The sequence below is a fragment of the Zonotrichia leucophrys genome, chromosome 1A (assembly GCF_028769735.1).
Source record: "Zonotrichia leucophrys gambelii isolate GWCS_2022_RI chromosome 1A, RI_Zleu_2.0, whole genome shotgun sequence".
NCBI lineage: Eukaryota > Metazoa > Chordata > Aves > Passeriformes > Passerellidae > Zonotrichia > Zonotrichia leucophrys.
Genome location: NC_088170.1, coordinates 33934518 through 33956641, shown reverse-complemented (window position 1 = coordinate 33956641; position 22124 = coordinate 33934518). Strand labels below are relative to the sequence as shown.

General features: G+C 34.4%; 1 protein-coding gene across 1 annotated transcript in view; it reads right to left on the bottom strand.

Moving 5' to 3' along the window:
- The window catches only part of CFAP54 (cilia and flagella associated protein 54), a 102161-nt gene that overhangs the window by 26590 nt on the left and 53447 nt on the right, over positions 1 to 22124 (bottom strand). Inside the window, exons 36-52 of the mRNA XM_064733592.1 lie at positions 21284 to 21429; positions 20371 to 20598; positions 19944 to 20167; positions 19708 to 19843; positions 17977 to 18091; positions 17268 to 17420; positions 16529 to 16726; positions 15578 to 15665; positions 14922 to 15128; positions 13325 to 13391; positions 11299 to 11481; positions 8746 to 8832; positions 7647 to 7769; positions 6724 to 6777; positions 5154 to 5370; positions 4723 to 4817; positions 3014 to 3183 (exon numbers count right to left, since the gene is read on the bottom strand). Coding sequence (XP_064589662.1) covers positions 3014 to 3183; positions 4723 to 4817; positions 5154 to 5370; positions 6724 to 6777; positions 7647 to 7769; positions 8746 to 8832; positions 11299 to 11481; positions 13325 to 13391; positions 14922 to 15128; positions 15578 to 15665; positions 16529 to 16726; positions 17268 to 17420; positions 17977 to 18091; positions 19708 to 19843; positions 19944 to 20167; positions 20371 to 20598; positions 21284 to 21429 — 2491 coding nt within the window. The remainder of the gene's footprint in view (positions 1 to 3013; positions 3184 to 4722; positions 4818 to 5153; positions 5371 to 6723; positions 6778 to 7646; positions 7770 to 8745; positions 8833 to 11298; positions 11482 to 13324; positions 13392 to 14921; positions 15129 to 15577; positions 15666 to 16528; positions 16727 to 17267; positions 17421 to 17976; positions 18092 to 19707; positions 19844 to 19943; positions 20168 to 20370; positions 20599 to 21283; positions 21430 to 22124) is intronic.

The window sequence follows — 22124 nt, the reverse complement described above, 5'->3', positions numbered from 1 at the left end:
TGCTTATAAAAGTAAACAGAAAAATGGATAACACAATGATGGGCCCCAGTTTCTTTTTTTAAGAGTTCTCCCCTGAAACCAAGGCATCAAAGTTAAAATCTGACTTTTCTTAAAACATGGCTTGAGATGCTATGGTTCACAGCTTAAATGCCTTGGAGAAGGTACAGCAGCTAGGAGTATATAGGCCATTAACAAATACTAACCTAAATTCCTCAGCACCACTGCCTTGAGTTAACTGCTCTTGTCAACATTTAGCAATATTGAAAATGAGGCTAGTTTTACCTACATGTTTACACATAAATTTTCTTAGTAAAATATAGACCACAAACCCAAAGACTGATATATGCCTTAAGTCACAATTAATTCACTTAAGCAGAGAAGTACACATTTGGGTAATTAAAAAGTTCACATTTATAGGACAGACACCATGTAAGTAGTCTCCTTGAGATCAATGGGATTAGTCCTATGCATAAAGTTATTCTGAAGCATACATTTTTTGCAAGACAGAAGCTTGTAATGCAGAAGCTTCCCTTGATGAAATTTTTGTGACCCTCTTCTGCTGTCAACAAGAGTGATGTATCTATATATTTCCCTTGACAAAATACACATCCTTTTATCAGCTGAATCAGAAAGTGACAAGATGATCAAAATAGGAAAGTATAGCTGACTATAACAATTTCACCACTAGGTCATTTTGCCAAAGGAGAAAAAAAAGATGAATTTCTGTAATATCATGCAAAGTTTGATTTCTAGGCTGGCAGGCAGGAAACATTCAGCTGTCTGAAGAAATGTTTCATTTGTATCTGAGGCAGACATATCACAGCTTCCATGGCAGTGCAATAAAACTGCAAAATAGGTTAAAAAACACCAAACTCTAACTTTATTTTTTCATGGGTTTTTTTGCCCTGATACTGACCACTATCAATATATAAGACCCACTAAACAAAAACCCATCAAAAATTTGAGAGTCACAAGAAGTGATCTCTACAATGCTAGACATCCTTTGAAATCTTTGATATTCTAAAAATGTTTCTTCAATCTGAGACAAGTTATAAACCAACACAGAAACGAGTCTCTAGGATATAAACTGCATGCCAAAATGAAGGGTCCTGCATTGAAATGTCTTGCATATACTGGAACCAGTTCAGCTGGGTGAGAATGTCTGAGAGAGGACTCTACCAATGCAGGTTTTACCAAACCTAGTATCAAGCTAAGATTACACACATGATACTTCAGATGTTCCTTGATTACCAGTATAGAGACTTTATAAAATTCAGGACACTCAAAAGTATGATGAGGTGACTGTCAGTGACTGGTGGATTTCTCCTTGACAATTTATAGTAAATTAATCTCATTCAAAAACCACTGAAATGGATTAATATTTCATGTTGAGAAATGTCCTCAAATAACCTACAAGTTCTTCCTTTGCATCTTCCCTAATGACATTATTGCTAAATTATTATAGTCCTAATATCTGAATTTTTGGAAACTGCTTTCTTTTAAAATAACATACACAAAACCCAGGGAAAAGACCACACTGCAGACTGTTACTGTTTTCAGTACAGCAGGCTATACAGCACTGTGGAGCTCCTGTCCTTGTTAATTATTTTTACTGCTGTACCATAACAATGCAAAAGTAACTGCACTATTTAAAAGGCATTGATTTTGAGAGTGTTCAGCTGAAAGAAGGAAGGTGGCTTGTTTTGTCACAGAATAAACAATTTTTTTAATTGAGTAAAAAATCCCATTGAGACTCATTTATCTATTGGCCTGATGAGCCACCTACCACTTCAATCTTCACCACTATTTCAACAGTAAAGAAAGGGTTATGGTTTTTTGTTTTGTTTTGGTTTTTTTTCATGCTTACTGTGCTATAAGATTTATTATAGCAATTCTGGTGTTTACTTAGATTAGACCTAACAAATGTTACAAATACTGATTACATTGTACCAAACCTCAATCTAGTCTGGCACATGCTACACCTGAGTATGCTCCACCTGTAGCTAGCAATTAGTGCACTCAAAGATTTTTCAGTCTAATAAAATATTAGATAAAAAGCATTTCACACTGATAAAATTATCATGCATTGTTAAACTAACATCCTTCTTACACAAATTAATGTAAAATTACAGGTATCCTAAACAAATGAATCCTCCTAGGTAAAAGACCAAAACAATGTTTGGAATTTAACTCTACAAAGAGTTAATGTCTTTCATACTGTATGTAAAAGAGTTAATCTATTTCATACTGTGTGTCCAGTATATTCCAAGAACATTAAAGCTGTAACTTCATTAAATTCTCCAAAAGAAATCAGAATCTCAAAAAAACAAAAATCTAAAAATTTGGGGATTTTAATTTGGAGAAAATATCAGGCAGTCAGGCAGATATATACAGATACATAGAGATAATTCAGCCATAGAGATAATACAACAGTATTTTAGACTCTGTGACTAACAACATAATGCTGCTGAAATCTACTTTGTTAATGTTTACTTCAATGCTTTTTAATCATTGTAATTTAAAAAGTAAAATTTTGATGTTTTAATTTGAAACCAGTAAGTACATCAAGAAGAAATTTTCCTTTAGGACAGAAACACAGGGCATTCTGGAACAAAGTAGAATTCAGTACTTCAATTAGTGCTCTGCTGTACAATTTAAAATCATAAGAATTCGCATGATCTAACATATCCAGATTTTAACCAAAACCATGAAGATTACAACTTTTTCTTTGTTTTTATACAACAATTTATCACACAAACACCTCACAGAGAAATTGTAATTGATTCTCTGTGCCGACTGAATCTCCGGCCTTGTAACTGATCATCTTTTAAAAAAGAAAATAAAGCAGTAATAAAAAACTAAATGTCGGTGTATCTGACATTTGTAAATGTACTAATGGAGTTGTTACAGATGACTACTAGGATTTACAATTGATGTAGTAATAAAGAAATTATGTTTTTAATCACTGGTGGTGAAGGCTGTGCAAGATACGGTTGTTCATAGTATTACGTACCTGAGAGGCGCTTGATGCCTTTGATGAGAAATAGAAGCAAGCTCAAGTCTGGCCTCAATGAGAGCCTCTAAATCTTCCACAGAATACCGAGATATGTCCCCATCATATTTTTCCTGTATGTTCTGTACAAGACGGCCTAGAGTTCCTTCAGCTTCTGTCAATAAAATCCCCTACAGAAGAACACAGCATTTTATGATTTCAAAAAGTAAAGAAACTAAAATTTTCTTTAGAAATATTTTTTTCTGTGTACCCTGCTATCCCTGCATCCTAAAATAAATCAACTTAATTGCAATATGCCTTTTCTATAAATGGGGGTGGGGTGGGTAATTCTGCTTTTGTCAGGTTTTCAGAATCACTGTGTTTAAATCAGCAACATCTTAACTGTGCCTGTACTATAGCCATGCATGCTTAACTCCATATTTTAAGGCTTAGCAATGCTATTCACTAAATTTCCCATTCTTTATCTAATAGCTATACTTAATGATTTTATACTATACTTCTCACTATGCTTAGTAATTTAAATAATAAATACAATATTAAAAACAACATTAAAGATGTCAAAAGAAGTATTACATTCTTTATTAGCTATATTTTGACATTTTTGTGTGCAGTATGTATCCTGAAAGTTTAACTATAATTAACAGTCTTTCTGATCAAAAAATCTGTAGGAAGCTATGAAAAACACATCTAAAAAGAAGTTAATTTTAAATTAAGTCTCAATTGTGGAGCTTTCAGCAGAATTCAAAACTAATTTAAAGGTTTGTATCATCCAATACATTACTTTGATCAAAATTCAGAGCTTGACTTAAAAAAAAATCACAAAAAAAAGCAAACCACAAAAACTTCTCCAAAATAATAGAATAGTTAAAGAAAAAATAAGAGTAAGAAATATAATATGCCTCTTAATTGAGAATTATTCAATTCAAATGAACATTTCTATTTTAGTTATTTTCAAGTTGCCATTTTAAAATTATAATAAAACTTTCAAGTTTCTAGCATTTGATCTATACCAACTGCCATACAAAATCATCCTCCCTTCTCCAGAGGTACTTTTGGTATTTGTTTGTTTGTAAAAATGGCCAAAAGTAGATACTTCCAAAGTGAAAGGCCCCTCTGAATGAAGAATATGTCAGCCCTTTATTTTGGCCTCTTTGTGATGTGAAACTGGCAAGCATAACGTTTACAATTAAACAAAACAAAATCCAACTTAAAAAAAACCCCTTCAAACAAAAAAGCTAATAAGCTAAGTTATGTTTTCTTCAAAATAAAGTACCAGAAAGAGCTACATGAATAATTTGAAATATTTCACATATGAGAATGGTAGAGAATGGTTTTTTATTTGTATAGCATATTGCCCCATCAAAGAGTCTCTGATGTTCTACACATGGAACCCTCTGAAAGGAGATTATTTTATCTTGAAATCCCATTGTCTTTACCCTTTATGCTGAAATAGTCATACTGAGATCTGACTGTGGAAATATTTCCCATCATTTGAAAAATGATACACCAAAAATAAAAAATGATTACACCAATTTGTCAACACTTCATGTACAGCTAGTAAGGCTACAGTCAAATTAGAAAGAGAAATTTACAGTCTCCTTTTTCATACCATCCTCTCATCATAATTTCTGTTACAGTGAAGGCATTAACAAGGCTTTTTGGATCAATCTGCATTTTCTTAATGTTTTTCTCCTAGAAGTCAAAATTACCTTCAGCATGGCCATATTTAATTTATCTTTACAGCCAACAAGACGCACCACTCTGTCTCTTTGTTCCTGTTGTCTTGGATCCTGATCAGCATCAACTGCCAAATACATTGCAGACAAAATTTCAAATTACAGATGAAGAACCAAAGCATTCTCAGCAATTTGAAGAACATAGTCCTTTTCTCTCTACTTACAACTGGGACTTTCAACATCAAAATAAGTAATAATGGAACAAATTAATAATAATAGTAATAGAAGAATAATAAAAGAACCTTAACAAGTCTTACTACTTATTTCAATAATTACTGAATTTTTTCAGCAACATTTAAAATTAATATTGTTCATAATATGACATATTAACTCATATGCAGTTAAAAATGAAAAAAGAAGCTTGAAACAATATAAATAAACTTTTCCGCCATTCTTATAATTACCTTTTACATTTGATGCTGTAGTTTTGCTTGGCTCTGGCAAGTTGTCGTTGTCAACAAAATATAAATCTTTTTCAACTTTTTCAGGTATATTATTTATTGTGGCAGAAAGACAAATGATGAGATGCATTTTGGCTAAGGTTAATTTGTTCATCATTTGTGGGTTGCACAGTGGCGCCACTGTTAAAGACAGGCTCCAATTAAATGTATCTTCCAGTACCTACAAGAAGGTTAACAACCGGGATTATCTAAAATGACACATTTCACATTTTTCTTGTCTAAGACATATTCTGTTTCTATTAATAATGACACAAATCAACAATTAACATGAATGCTATTAGTAATATTCTCATTTATTATGAATGAGTTGAGTTTTTTCCCAAATTTCACCCCTCAGTAGCACTTGCTACAGCCTCACAGATTGGTTTTACAGCACAAGGTGCATCTATGAAGTTATAGCTATTATCACTGCAAGTTCTAGTTTTCTGCATTGTAGGTCAATCTGTAGTTCAAAAATCTCAACCCAAAGAAAAGTCTGCTATTAAAAAAAGGAAAATATTGTTGTATCACATCATTCTAGCATATTTCTAGAATGTAGAATATTTCTAGAATTATTGTATCACATCATTCTAGCATATTTCATAGACTCTTTTTGTTATTCATTTTAGCATTCTTGTTTTATCATGAGTTTAATAGTCTCACTTTAGATTAATAAATGTAGAAGTTGAAAGTCTACACAGATTTGCAAGATCATGAGTCCAGTAACAGCACCACGTATACTGCAAAGTGTTCAAATCAAAAGATAATGCACAACTTCAAAATAAATCAGAAACTAGTGAGATCAAAAGCTGTCAAGATACACTTCTCATTTTCATTCTGTAATAGCAACTGTTGTAGGAGACACACAAGCTTACTGTAAACAAGAGAGAGAAGTGGAGGGGAAAAGGTAGGGATTGTAATTTACCAGTTTGCTTTAATGGTACAACTTTTTCACATTCTGCTAACATTTACCCCTACCAGCTCAATGGGTCCATAAGAAGGCTAATAAAAGGAAATTATTAAAACTGAAAAACACAAAAGAAGGTAGTGATAACTTGGTGATTTTAAATAAAATCAGAAAATGACTGTTTAGACACTGGTTTATAAAGTCACCATTTTAAATTTTTTTTCCCCTAGAAATGGACTTCAACCCCCATCTGAGTTAAGTCTTTGAAGACAACTCTGATTGAGAGAAATTACAACATTAAAAGCCTGACACTATCAATGTTTAGCAGGATAAGCACCTGACCATATCACAACAAAGCCTGAATACTTCCATTACTGTGTTTTGCACAGAAAAGCCACAGAATTGTACACACTAGATCTCCGATCTGAAAAATGGTGAAAATGGTAGTTGCCCTTCCCTTGAGAGGTCAGTCATAAAACTAAAAATTTAGGAAATTGTAATCTATTGAGAAGAATATGTCTTCTATTTACAGGATTTTTTAATAATAACAAGGATATTTTCTCTTGAGACAGAGAAGTAAATATTTTTGTATAACATAAAACATTTACCTCTTTCGGGTTTTTTTACCTGCAAATTTGTATCAGTCATGAGAGATTTTGAGGTATCAAATTTCTGTGAGGCCTGTAAAATGGAAAAAACAAAAGTAATGTGCTACAATATGAGTATAAAACCAATGAGTTAATAAAGGTGGGAAGAAGGAAATTTCCCTTCAAATCAGCTCATTAAACTCAATTTGCTCTGCTTCACTGTCTGTAACTCAGGGCAAAGGAAGCAAACATGAAGTTTGTCCAATGCTTGACAACCCTTTTGGTGAAAAAAAATTTTCTACTCTTCATGCTGAATTTCACCTGGTGGTCTGTCCAGAAGTCTTTTGTCACATCACCTACCCAAAAGCACCACTCAGATAAGGAAGACCTTGATTACACTCATCCAGGATTAAATCATTAGCTTATTTTGGCAAGGAAAGACTAGTTATAGAAGAGGCTTACCCAACAACCTGATCTGCCTGCACAGGTATTCTCACAGCAAGACAAGAGTCCAGGTCAATTGTTAACAGCTTCCAACCCTTGTAGCACATTAGTGACCAGATAAAGGGAAAATCAAATTGACCTGGGGTGATGAGAGTTCAAGGCTCTGTGGGCAGCAATAGCCATTATGGCCCAGCATCTCCTGAGGCTGCCCTCACTCTCCCCAGGGTACAAGAGCCCATGTCAGCTTTATTCACACTTTCCATGCCTGCATATGAAATCACACATTGTTTTTTCTACAGTAATATCTGCAGTACTCAGTGTATAAAACACACATTTCAAAATTGATTTTTGCTCCTGCTGTTTAGTGAGAGATTTTAATGTCATTCAAAGCCTACTATTTGATTCATCTATTGAAAGAAATTTAGGATTTCCTTAGGAACATGCAGATATGGAGTATGTGCAGTTTCATGAAGAAAAATGGATTGTTACAGCTCCATGTCATACTTTTCTGGTGTTTACCTGCACTGGTCCAGTACATCTGTATCCTGCTGGTATTTTCCATGGAATTCTCTCTCCCGAAATAAGCAAAGACAGCTCATGAAAGGCCCCCGTAAAAAATCCTATATCTGTAAGTGCTTTAATCTATGAAAAAATGACAAAGCCTCTGATTTGAATGTTATTCATTATTCTTTTTTCTCAAAATAAAATCTGTTTAAAGGTAATTTTCAAATAGATTTGGCTACCAGAATAGTACATTGATGGAGAATGATCTTCAATGGACAGAAATCTTTTACATATTATAGTGAATAATTTCAAAGATGTGTCTTTCACCTTTAAAAGCAAATTCTTTAAAAACTTCATCTTGAATAAGGGAAAGAACTTGCTTCATCTGGTAAGAGTTTTGACTGCCTGTCCAAGCTCAGCCCCTTAAAAAATCTCTTTCATAGTTTTTACTCATCTTAATCTTGTAGTACTCAGCTACTCTACCTAGCCCATATCAACATTTTCTGAAAATATCTAAAACCAATATCACTTTGTCTTAAAAACTCTTGATAGTTAGATGTTTTTAAAAAAACACACCCAGAACTCCCAAATTATTTACACAACAACAAAAGGTGAACATTAGTGAAAAGACAAAAATCTGTTCCTAGATTTCATGGAACCTTGTTCTACCATGATAGTAAGAACACATCCAGAAGTGAGCCTTTGGGGAAAAAAACCAGTCATTCATGTTCTGCACTTAAGAAAACATTTCAAAGAAAAGTAGAACAAGATAAAAAATAACAAGTGACAAGTCTGGACCAAAGAAAGAAAAGCCCCTCTTCATTAAAAAGAGAGTAGAAAGAATTTATGGAAGCACTCAACAGCCTATGCAGGAAATTAACAGTAAAACTTTTTAAATAGCTCTACATGCTACTAAAATTGAGAATATAAATAATATTTGCATTTAGACAGTACCCCTACCAACTGCTAAGAAACACTAAGCAACAGCTGAATTTTAAAGCATTACTTTTCATAGTAGAAATATAAGAATATTAAATTGACTACATTAAACAAAGAATTGAAAAGTTTACTTGAAATACAATGTGTTTTGAGAAAGAGAAAGTTATTTGATTACCTTGAGGATTCTTCCTTCAATACATTTAGCTGGGTCCTTACAAAGCTCAGATACAATATACTGGTATAATGTGAACAGAGGTAAAATCTGTAACAAAATAGTAGATCATGCAGCTATAAACATCATACAGGGTACAACCATGGAAATACACATTGCAATTACATTTCAAAAGTATATGGATAATATAAGATTACTGCTTTGACCATTACATGCCATCAATACTTCTCTTACGCTTTCTGAAAGATTAACATGTTAAAAAGTTCTTCAGGTCACTAAAGCTAACCCCTTGTATGTGATTCACAATGTAGGAAGTGAAGTTTGTCCAAATTATTCTCTCTGTTCAAGGTGGGGTATTTCACATCACTACTGAGTAAACCTACCAGAAATAGGTTGATACAAGGGATTTCTAAAACTGTCTGCATTTTGATGTCATATTTTTTCAATGCAATTAACAGAAGAATAGAATTCTGTGATCTTTTTAAAATAAACACAATTAAGTCATGCAACTAAGTGAAATTATACCAGCTGTAAAATAAAGTGGATGGTGATGAGACTTATTGATAAATTTATTTACATTCATTTCAAATTTAGTTTTTTTGTAGGGACAACTAACAAAAAACATTTTAAAACTGAGCTCTATTAAAGTATAGAGACACTGTATATCCTTCCAGGATCTGAAGGGGGCCTACAGGGAAGCTGGAGAGGGACTCTTCATCAGGAACTTTAGTAATATGACAAGAAGTAATGGGTACAAAGCAAAAGAAGGGAAATTTAGGTAAGATATTAGGAGGAAGTTCATTACTGCAAGGGTGGTGAGGCACTGGAGCAGGTTGCCTGTGAACTTGTGGATGCCCCAACCATGCAAGTGTTCAAGGCCAGGCTGGATGAGGTGCTGAGCAACCTGGTCTAGTGGGAGGCAACCCTGCCCTCAGCATGGGAGGTTGAAACTATATGACCTTTAAATGTCCCTTTCAAACCTAAACATTCTATGATTCTATGATCTATTGGTATACAATATTTCAGAAAAAGCAGATTCTTTCCTAACAGATGTATGTGTTTATTGGAAATGAAAGAACTTCCAAAATTTAATTACTGTTCAGCTTTTACATTTTTCTTCACTTTAAAATGTCCCCAAGCTTAGAAAATGCTAACAGCATAGTTAGATTTTTGTCAAATTCACTTAAAGTTTTCATAATGTAGCTTAATACTTCTGAATTTGGATTACAAATGCTTGAGGCAAATGTTTTAATTGTACCCATACAGTTTCCTATTGATATTTGAAGTAGTTCAACAAAATTAGTCTTTGAAGTTTTATTAAAAATAAAACTTGAATCTTGATGTATTTTGATTTAAGTGACAAATCAACTTAGCGCCCACCATCCAAAACATTCCCACACAATAAGCATTCAGGGGAAATGAAGCTCTCATTCAGCTAAAACTGCAATTGCTTTGAGCATGATCCATGAACTGGATCTATATTCTGCTGGCAAAAGTGCAGAAAGAATCAAAGATGTGCATGGCCACGTGAAGCAAGCAGTCAAGTTAAGAGCTTCTGCCTCCAGGTAATTGTCTGCTCCTGGATTTTACTCGATCTCCCACAGCCAGGACAGTTACACAAAGCTAAATAACAAAGTGAACTCCAGTAATGCAGAATGGGAAAAAGCAACAATGGCAGTTAGCCTGAAGTTTCAAAAGAAATCAATCCAAAAATTGACTTGCTGACAAAAAAAAAAGCGTAACACCTTTCTGCCTCCTCCTGTCTAACTCCTCTTCCATCCCTACCTCCTAACCTTTGTTCCTCCTTGCTGCCAGCCCTGCAATCTTTTCGCTTCCTGACACTGCCTCTGCCACTTGCAGGACCTTGTCATAAGTGGATTCAACTCATCAAAGCTGGAAAAAATCTATCTACTTTTTCAGATGGAGAGTGTTCTGTCATGTTTGATCTACAGAGGCATAAAATAATCACCTGACAGGAAATTCTGTTGGCGCATACAGGACCAAATTACAAAAGAGAGAGTATTGCACCTTTTTCAGTAGTAGTAATCAATTCAATCTATTTATTCTAATGTACAACACTGCATCTTTGAAGGAAGCTGGATTAAAGTGGAAATGGTCAGACATTAAATGGAGGAAATAGGATTATGACCAGCATAAGAGGGAAGTTATGAAAACAATAAAAATACAGAGGAATAAGAGAACATGGAAAGGAGAAACCAAAAGGGACTTTTATCTGCTGGAAGTTGAAGTACTGAAAGCATTCTGGACATACTGCATCTAAAGTATTTTTCTGTAGAGTGTATTTTAAGTAGCATACAATAGAAAATTTTCTCTAAAATGCCTAAGCTAAACAAACCATGTGTTGCCATCTTCCAGAATAAAAAATTTTGCTGTGTTTTCTAAAATCTGTATGCAGCAAGCTATACCTTGTTCAAGTGCCACAGAACCTAGCCATAGGGGTATTTTGCTAATGAGGTTATCTCATAAATACACCCACACAAGAAAGTAAGACTAGGTGTCTTAAAATCATTTCCAGACCATAAAAACAATACTTACTATTAAATTTTGCTTCACAGAATGTAGTTCAAGCATAATGAAATTCAGACTTGCAACTACAGTAGAGATATCAGCTCTGTAGCGATCAGAGAAAAGGTCAATACCAGGAATAAGAATATTTGTTTCATATTGTGCAAAGTCACAGTCAGATGTTGGATGGGGAAGAGAAGCTCTAAACAAGGTCTGAAAGTAATAACAATGAATTAATGAATTATTTGTGAAAAGGTGAGCAGGTATTAGTGAGACACCATAAACTTCAACTCATAAACTACTTCATAAACACACGTCCATCAATGCCTTAATTATTCAGCTGTTTCCAGCCACAATATTGAATACATTCCTAGAGAAAATGTTTTATGTGTGAAGTTGATGGAGAAATAAACTAGCTGGAAATAGTCTAAGGACAGTATGCCTCCCACTGTTTATGGGAGAGCTGCTGACTTTAGGGCCGGTATAAAGCTAGTTCCACCTTTAACTAGGTCAGACAGTGCAGCTTATCAGTTAGTGCAGCTTAAATAATTTAACTTAAAGCTAATATGAAATTTAATAATTTCTGGGAGAGCTGCTCACTATAACAACAGTTCAAAGCTTGTTTCACTCTAGCTCCACCTTTAACTAGGTCAGCTAGCACAGCCTAAATCATATAACTAAAAACTAATATGAAATTCAAGGAAATAATTTAAATGTTCTCTCTGAAAAAGGGAAGAATGCTAACATTCTACCTGATGTTGGATATTCCTTCCCAATTGTGTTTATCTTGGTATAATTAACAATTATATCCTAGAGAAATTTGCATTTACACTCAGATCAGAGATATTAACAAGCCTAAAGCCTACACCAGAGGTGGAATTTAAACAAGGTTATAAAAGCTTTCCAATTCAGGGAACAAATTACGGCTTGAACTTCTTGCAGTGCTGTGACAGTAATTGATTATATTTTTCAAGACAATCACCCTGCAAGCTGCTTCTATCCCAATTAATATCAGACCCACTTCAGTCAAGTCACAATTATTTCTTCTGTTACACAACTGGAACAAATGCTTGCTACCATTTCTGTCAAAAAGAGGAACCACCATTGTTCTGCTTTGTAATTGTTCAGCAATTACAGTGCTAGAAGCAAGTAAAAATTCTCCTTTACCTTTGTTTCTTCAACTTCTTCTCCCTTTGGTGAACCTAATAAGTTTTCCAATGTGGCCTAGGACAGGTCTCACAGTCACAATCATGACACAAGATACCAGACAGTGACATTGCTTGGTTTTGGAACAAACCAGATAACTCCCTGAAGCTGCACTGGGATGAGTAATCATCAATCCTGGTAGAGTATAACTGGCAGAATACTTGCAGTTCTTTTCCCTGTGCCACTTTTGAAACTGACATCTTAACTTCCATTTAAAAGCAAACTGAAACATTGTTTTTTTTCTCTGTAGGTCCTTTTCCTGAAAGTCTGCAAACTTAATTTTAATGATCTTATATTCTTTGTGAGTGAAACAGGATCATTTTTAATATCCTCTGGTTTTAGAGCAAACTTATTATAGAGTTCAGATTTTAGTATTACAAACTAATATTTTTCAGTGCTAAAAAATATTCAAAAATTGCTTTTTTCTAAAGAGTATGTGCTCTTGGTTGAAAATTTAAGCCAATCTGTGAAGACTCTACAGATGTAAAAGACAGCACTCTGCTGTTGTTGATGCCATCCAGCTCTTCCTGAGCAGAATACTTCAAGAGAAGAAAAATATATTTGACTATCAAATGTTTTAGTCATCTTCCCTTTTCAGTATTTTTTCTCTGAGACACTCTAGCCTCCTATTGAAGTGATAATTTTTAGGCTATAATATAGAAATAATGTTAAAAAACAATGAATAAAACCATTGTATCTAATATGCATAAATTGTCAGCTACCTGCGATCTCCATTTTTCCTTTACAACCAAAACAAGAATAGAATTATTTTAACATAATTAAATGACAGAGGGTCATTTTAGAAGCAATTTGTTAACTTCATGAATATGAACTGAAATTGCATTCTTACCTTAAAAAGTATTGCAGAAAAATAGCAGTATTTTGTTCTTAATCTTATATTTGATGTTGTTATATACCTAAAGCACAACAAATAATAAGAAATAATAATGTAGCCATCAATATAAATTATTAAAATCCTTGGGTTTTTAGTCTGATGTGATAATAATACTAACACAATTCAGATGTTTTTCCTACTGAAAACAACTGCCTGTTTTTAAATAGGTGCTCAGCCACACCATGTAAAGAAGCTTTTGACCAAAGACATACCTAGACAAAGAGAGTTGTCTAGACTATCTTCAAACTTACAGGAGAAACACAGGCAATCTAAGTGCAAACTCCATCTCATACAAAACTAAAACTATAAAGCAGATTAGGCAACTCACACTTTAAAGTGTATTTCTTTCCAAAAAGGAAGCCTAAGAAAACCAACATGTGGAGTTTACCATGGCAGACGTCTAGCTAAATGTAATGATTCCCACATAATACCTCACCAGAGCCTTAAACCATCCTGGTAGTAGGATAGTCCTATGATTAACAATCCTAGAAATCTTTACTTCAATAGCAGAATCCTTCCATCTCCATTTTATAGCCTATGACTAAGTTGTTGTAGAAAGAGCAACTCAAGAGAAAGATGTTTAACAGCCCAAGTCAAAAGAACCACCTGAGGGAGAAGCCAGGAGGACAGCTCCCTCCAAATCCTGCCAGGATTTGGAATGGACATATTAGCAGCAAAGGGATAGTACCCAGTGCAGCAAATAGGTGCCACAAACACCTGTAAAGGCAGCTGGGCATTTGGTCTCACCTAAGACTGAACCACAGCTCTGAATTAAAAGAGATGTCCTTTGTAATCAAGTTAAATTCACTCCTTTTCCTTTTGGGTGCTAATTCTAAGTGTGGCAATGCCACTTCATTCTGAAATACCCATGCTACTACTTGCAAAGCTACCTTGGCTTATATGTTACAGTGCTATTAATACAACCTGCTTCACAGGTAAGGCAATTTACTCAAAGATGAAACTCTGCCCTTTCATGGTTATAGCATTTCTAAGGTCATTTAATGCTGCCTTGGGTACTTCTAGATTTATATTTTGTACAATACATTGAAGAACAGCTCAGAATTACATTCACAGTGTTTTACCAGCAGTGAAGGAGTACTGGATGGAAATATTTATTGATGGTAGATTTTTATACAGTAAATAAAATTTCATTTACTTCTAATTCACCAGAAAACTAGTACTTTAGGCAGTAAATCTGACATTAATATTTAATATGTGCACTAACTTGGAAAATGTGATATTTTGATTGAAAATCAATATGACTGAAAATCTTTGTACTTATGACTTTTTGTCATTTTGTTTTCTTTTAATGATCTCTCCATATAACATACATCTGCCTTTATGATCAAAGACAAGCACTGTAGAAAAGGGAAAAAACAGTTTTCTCCAAAGAAACAAATTTCTCCCTGAAAGGAAAAATTACTCTGCTTTTGATGAGTCCTTTTTATAACAACTCATTATTGGTTTTTAATTAATTTGAAGTTGCCTCATATCTTGGATGAACAATTTGTTTAAAATAGGATAGAAATACACATAGGGGTATGATACTTACTGAGCTATCTTAGCCACTAGGACTGCTGCATGTAAACATCCCCAAGCTCCAGCCTGAGAAAGAAATTTCTCACTCATATCAGTTGATCTTCCAACTGCAAAGCAGTCTGTAGCATCTTTTGGAAAATATAACTCTTGCCAGGTGTTAAGAGCATCAGCAATGTTGAGTGTTTCATCAAGGGATTGACACCAGTATTTAAAAGCAGCTCTGTAGCATCAAAAATACCATCATATTGCTGACATTTTCCCAAGTGGAAGATAAGATCTGCTTCATTTTTTCTTTATTGCCTGAGATTTAACTAATTCTGATTGGGTCAAAAACTGAAACACATTTTCTGTAACATTTTCTATAATGATATCTCTATAACACAAAAGAGATATCATTCCTGGTCAAGAGACTTATTTGGACTCAAATCATCAAGCCATAGACATTACTTCTTTAAAATAAAGAATGTATCATTAATTTGCTCAACGGCAATTAGGTAGCTAAGAAAAATAAACAACGTATAGAAAAAAGCCCTCTCAAAATACAGCCAGTAGTAAGTTAGATGAAAGAACTAATGGACAGCACAAGAACTTATGAGACAGTTGAGAGGTATAGGACTGACAACTAAAAAAAAAAGAAACTGTGCTCTTTTTTATCCAGTAACTAGGTACCTTTTATTTCCAGCATAAAAGTGAAGATTTCCAAGTTCATGTAGAGCCTGTACCTTGAGGTCTCTCTGGCTACTCATTTCAAGGATTCCTGTAATTTATTTTTCATCAATTAAAAAAAAAATCATATCATTAAAAAGGTTACTGAACCTTGCACAAATTTGGCATGAGTAGACATGAATTCACATGTAAATCAATGCATGAATATTTTTTTAAAATTTATTGGTCTTGTACATTTTACCTTCCAATGTACCATTTCTTATTACAACTAACTTTGAAAGCAAAAATAAAGATATATGGACCTGTTTACATAATCTTTTGTATTTTTGTTTTGTCAGGCCTCTCGAATTTCTTCCTGTTCACAAGATAAAGTGGAAAGCAGGTCACTGGCCCTGCTAAACAACTCTGCCTGCATACAGCACAGAAACACTCTCACAGACACATTTTTGGAACCTTTGCTGCAAATAAAACCACTTAGAGCTACTATACTTGACCTGTTTAGCCATACAGCAAAATCAGGAGCTGTGACTGTATGAGTAAAGCCATACCAGAATGTAAGATGGAAACCAAGTAACTAAGTCACATATCCAAATACACAGAATCTAAAGTCTGTTTGCTAGAAAAAAAAAAACTGTCATGGAATTAAAATGAATCTCCTAAACATTATATCAAATTCAGAATTGGGGATTAATCAGCATAACACCACTGAAGTAATGCTTATTCATAAAATGAGATAACCATAACAATTATGAACCAACTAGCGGCTTGTTTAGGATCTAATGCAGATTTCCTCAATTAGGAGGAAGAAGGTTGTACTTTCCTAGAAACCAGCCTTGGGACAGTTACAGCTGTCTGACAGAGGAAAAATACCAATGGAATAAACATACATAAACACAGATAGGCAGAATGTTGTTACTTTTTATCTGCAAGCAGAAATTTATGAAAAAAAATTACCTATTGTTTTTTCATAGGAAGACGTAATTACTGAAAGGTGCGACTTTGGTATTGGTCTACCCTCAACCATACTGGAGAAATTATATTTTTCTTGAGAAAGGTCACACGGTGTCGGTAGAAATATCACTTCATCTACCACGCTAAATTTCAGCTTCCTGCTTGAAGAGATATGACTGCTGATTGCTCTTCCAGTATTTTCTAGATAGGAAAAGTGATTTATACGATCAATTTGTTTATATGATAATATCAGTTGTTTATATGATCAGTTTGCTGTATTTCTAGGACCCCAAATATTTCCAAAACATGTTAATCAAACTAATATAAAGTTTCTGTGTACCCCATTTCCATTTAGTTTCCAATGCTCTAATTCTGTGTGTCTCCTAATTCAACTTATTGGACATAATTCATTGGTCAGTGTAACCAAAGGGTATGCGTTCTGTTAATGAAAATAAACTTGGAAAGATCCACCAGTCAGTCCTCTGACAGAGGTATAGCTGCAGACAGACAGGTGACACAGCTGCATGGAAAAAAAAAGTATCATACAACTATTAGACAAATCATAGGAAATAAGGCTTAGAGCTTGTGCATATAGAACTTCAAATTTAACTTCATATTCTATATTTTTTCTAATTGTCAGTACCTAAAACTTGAATTTAGAAAAATCTGTTCCTTTCAATGTTTGCTATTTTAACTGCATATACACTTTATTAAGGGCAAAACACTTCAATGAAGCACTCACCTTGTGTGTGCGCAAGAAATAATGAAAGTAGTTTCCTGCTGTGTCTCAGTGCTCTGCTTTGATATTTAGATTTTTCTAGAGTTTCTTTAAAACATTTCAGTGTATCATTCACATCAAGAGGCACAGAAACTAGGGCTTTTGCTTGATTGTGATCTAAAGCCAATTAATAATTATGGAGAAAAAAATTGTAATATGTAAATAAATAACGTTAGTAAATCAGCCTGTAAAACAAATTTGAACATTTTTGTAACATCAAAACTAAAGTATATTAAAATATTCCCCCTTTTTTTCCTGTTGCTTTATGAATTGAAGCAACTTATTAACCACCAGGAACGTTTATTCTGTCAATAACAGTGCTATTCACGCAAACTTAGGAGTGTATTGCTGGATATCCAAAAATAACAGAACAAAGCTGGACCAAGACGCCCATGCTGCCTCATAGGCTGTAGGTTATCTGGCACCTGCTTTTCTCTGCTTTCAGACATAGTCTGAATATATTCTGAAAGATCTTGACAACATTACAATACATCCAAAATATCAAGAACACTAATTTGAAGAGAAAGCTCAGTTTATAATAAAAGACAAATTGTAGGAGAAGTGGAAGACTATGATAAGAAATAGAAACAGAATTTATAAAACCAATTCAGTATGAAACAAAGACAAAACTCTGGGAGAAAAGAGAACACACAATACTAAATTGTGCTCTGACCTGTAGAATCCTTATTTGTTGGAGGATTGAAAAAGCGTCCAGGAAAAACCCCTTCACTGGCAGAACGAGCAACAGGCAGCTGTAATTTGTACCCTATGTAGTTTCTGCATCTCATCTAAAAAGCAGGATTTGTTTCATAAGAACTGAATAAGAAAAATCTACATTTAGTTCTTACAGTTAAATATCTATATACACAGTCACATGACAAAATAAAAGAGGACTATGACAAAATAAAAGAGGACTAATTAAGAAAGACAGCAGTGGCCCATAACTAGTACTTTTGTCAGTAAGAGGTGAAACATCCACACCTAAACATTGCATATAAGTGTTTCGAAGTTGCTGCACTAAAATTTGTCTCTTAAAACTTGTCTCGTCTCTTACTTGGTATTTGCCATAATCATTAGCAACTCCTTGATGTTGTGCAAATATTCCACCTTTTTTTCTCCAGATGAATGCATGCTTGCACAGAACCTGTCACTAAGCATGCCTAAAGGACATGTTGCCTGGGAAACACAATGGAATGCTAAATACAGAGGTACAAAATAGCTCTAAGCAAGTAACAACAGCAGCCTAACTCTGGCAGAGAAGCAAACTTCCAGACTTCTGTAAAGGACTAATCCTCAAAAGACTTTTTATTTTGTCAATGTAGTTACACCACTTCAGAAGCAGAAGGACCAACAGAACTAGTTCTAGAATTCTCTGAATGGCATTTATTTATGAAATGCAACCATAAACTCCAAATTTCTTACCTGAAATCCTTATTACTATTAGCTAACACTAGTCTTTAATCTGTGAACTGTCTTTCTAAACTATGATTACTTTTCCACAGCTCAGTTACCAGCACTATAAGGGTACCACTATGCTGTGGTGCCCTTCTACAGACAAAGGACCATGTTTGAATGGCTGGGCCAGAGAGAGCCAGCAGGAAACAGAGAACACAGAGCTCCTGAGCTGCCCTTGCAAGCCACGGGCGCCTTCAGAGTCCCTGCAGACCCTGGGCATTGCTGTGCTGTGGCAAGGCCATGGCTCCTGAATATCATGTCCATGGTCAGAAAAAACCTCTTTGGTACTCCAAATCCCACTTCCCCCTCCTCTCCTTCAAGTCCTCTTTTACTTTAGTGATAGAAATATCCTGAAAATATCCACAGTGAGACTGACTTCAGCAAAACTTCTTAGAAATAAACCTTACATTTAAAAAAATGTGAAACTAATTTCTAATAGCTAATTCAATGAAAAATTTCCAACTGGCACTGTTAAGCGAATAGAATAGATAGAGCCACAGCTTTTAATGAGAGGAACTTGCTGAGCTGCTTAGGGGTTTTTTTGTGCTAATCAAGTTTTTTAAAGTTTTTAATTGGCATTGTCTGAGTTTGTTTTAACTCAATTTTATTAACTTTTGGAGCAGTGTTCCAATGCAGAAGCAAAGTAATATCCCAATAAATATTTTAAGGTTAAAAGAGTGGCATCAAGAAATAACATGAAATTAGATTTAGGCTTATAATACGGCATGGACATGTTGCACATGGAAAAAATGTCCTCTGGATCACCTGCTGCTCTTGGAATCATGTCATACAAGCCTTTTCATGCACTTCTATCAATTATGTTCATTAATTTGTTATAATTGACTATTTGGGAACATATCAGAAAGCATATTAAGCTAATCAGTGAAAGTGCTTCTCCACATTTAGCTCACATTAGAGTCAGTGTCCCAAAAAGAAATCTGTATTTCACCTTTTGTGCATCATCAGACAGATATTTTGTGAAATGAGATCCATGGCTGTCTGAGCCACTGAACTGCTGTATCCTCTCCAGCAGCTGCCTCTGAGCATACACCAGGAGTGGACTCACTTGTTCTGTGAACCTCTCACTGGAAAAAAAACCAAAGTGTAGTAATTAAGCAATATAATGGTATAATAAACTATATAATACTAACTTTTTAAGGTTTTTTTAGAGCTGGTATAACTTACTGTGTAAATATGTTAAATCGTACAGCTATGTGCACCAGTGCTTCCCACTTCTTCATGTGATACAACAATTCTATTGTTTTTAGAACCAGATTGCATATCCATCTCAGATCAACCACATTCACATCATCCATGGGAGGCTGGGGGTGAAGAGCAGAACCACCATTCTCATCCGCAATGCCTCCTAAACAACTGGGAATGCAAAACTCTCCTTCGGGATCCACAATCTACAGTCAAGAAACATTATTATACCTGTTATTTTCAAATGTGCTTTTAGGACAAATCAATTACAGAGATCAGAAACCACTGTCATCTAAAAAACTTGTTACAGAGAATAACTTGAAGATACCAGAATGTAATGCAAGAAAGAGAAAACTCTCTCTAGTGAAAATTTGATAATCAAGAGCTGTCTGAATAGAATAATTTTTACCTTAAGAGAACTGCTAGCTTGTAGGTCAATTATCATATCAATGATCATGTCTGATGCAAAATAAAATGGCAACCAGATGGTGCTGCAAAGAAGATCCCAGGTGATGGAAAATGCACCCATATGGGAACGTGACTGGTTAGCAATCACTTGAAATTCTTGAGTATAGCTCCAAAGATCTCGACAAGCATTTTGAAGCAATGTCCAGTGGCCACCACGATGAGCAAGAACCTGTGTATACCATTCAAAATATAACTATACCTTGGAAAGGCAGAAATTAAAAGCTTCATTCTTTTATTGAAAAACTTAGGCATAAATAATCTTTCAGAATTACAGTCTAGGCATTACAAAACCTTAATTTTTACCTTTTCATAGAAGGACTAATTTATAAGTGAATTTAATTGTAGGTTTTGGTGTGAGAATAAGAAATAAAAATTAATTCACACCACCTATAGGTGTGCTTTTACTTGGGTTTAGAAGGTTTTATGGGAAGAGCAGTTAGTCTGCATTTCCCTTCAACCACTGGTTCTCCTGTTTCTAGTGTGAGATTCACTAAGACCTGTAAAGAGAAAGTTAAATCTGCAAGTATTTGCAGAAAAATTTAACAAACATGAGAAGGAAAGTTAGAAAGGTGGATTGAAAAATAGAACAATTACATAAATTACTGAATGTCTGAGAGAATATATATTCTGATAGGTGATATGGCTGACATTTCATACATTGTACTTGGATATTTTTCAGAAGATGAGAAAACATTACTTTTAAACATTGAATTTTCTTTTCATCTCCTGAGGTCTTTTCATGTAAAAAGTAGCAAGTATTGCAAGACATGCTTAGTGCATTAATTAGTAATACTTAGTAATTAATACTACTTAGTAATATATAGTTTAATAAGAAACCAACCACATCTTCTTACCACTGCTCTTTTCAAATGCAAGAAGATGCTTGTAAAATGCTTCAGTAAAAGGGCATTTGATGGAACCTGGTCCTGTTTGTTGGTCTTTGTTCGACTTCGAGGAGTTTGACTCTGTTTATTTCTGGTTTTAGGAGATTTACCTGTGGCTGAAAAAAAGCTCCTTGTTAAAATTGAGTTGAAGTTCTCAAAAAGAAAAAAGAAAAAAACAATCAGTTAGGATTTTCCTGTAATAGCTAAATACTTAAATGTTAGGAAATGCCAATGTTAAGATTATCGTGTCTGTAAGGTTATGATATTTAAAATACAAGATGCTTTTTCTTAGGAATGAAAGCTAGTGTGAGCAAAATACTAATGGGTACCAAATAGCTTTCAGCCTCAAAGTCAAAACACAATCCTCATTTAAGTTCTAGGAAGAAATCACCACAACAAGAAATCTCTTGGCAAGCTTGCAAGAATCTTTCTTAAACAGAGTCCTCTTAAAGTAGATACTAGGAAGAAAGGAGGATTTCTGATAAATTCTGTGGTATGTGTAGAATCCCTTCATTATTTAATTCACTATCAAATATCCCCCAAGGGGAAAGGCAAAAGTTCATGGTAGTGGAATATAGTAATATCTGAACTAGAGGTCTAGGCAGAAGCTAATTCCTATATAATACTTGAACTCTATGACAAACTGCACATTTCACATAATTCTTTTAAGCATAACTGTTGCAAATGCTAGGAGATAGTAAAGAGGACTTTTATCAGGTTTCAGCCAATTTCAGTGTGTCTCAGTCACTGGTAAGCATCAAGGCAAAGGTGTTTCTGTAAAAGTAGTCTGCTGCAAAGAGAACCAGTGAAA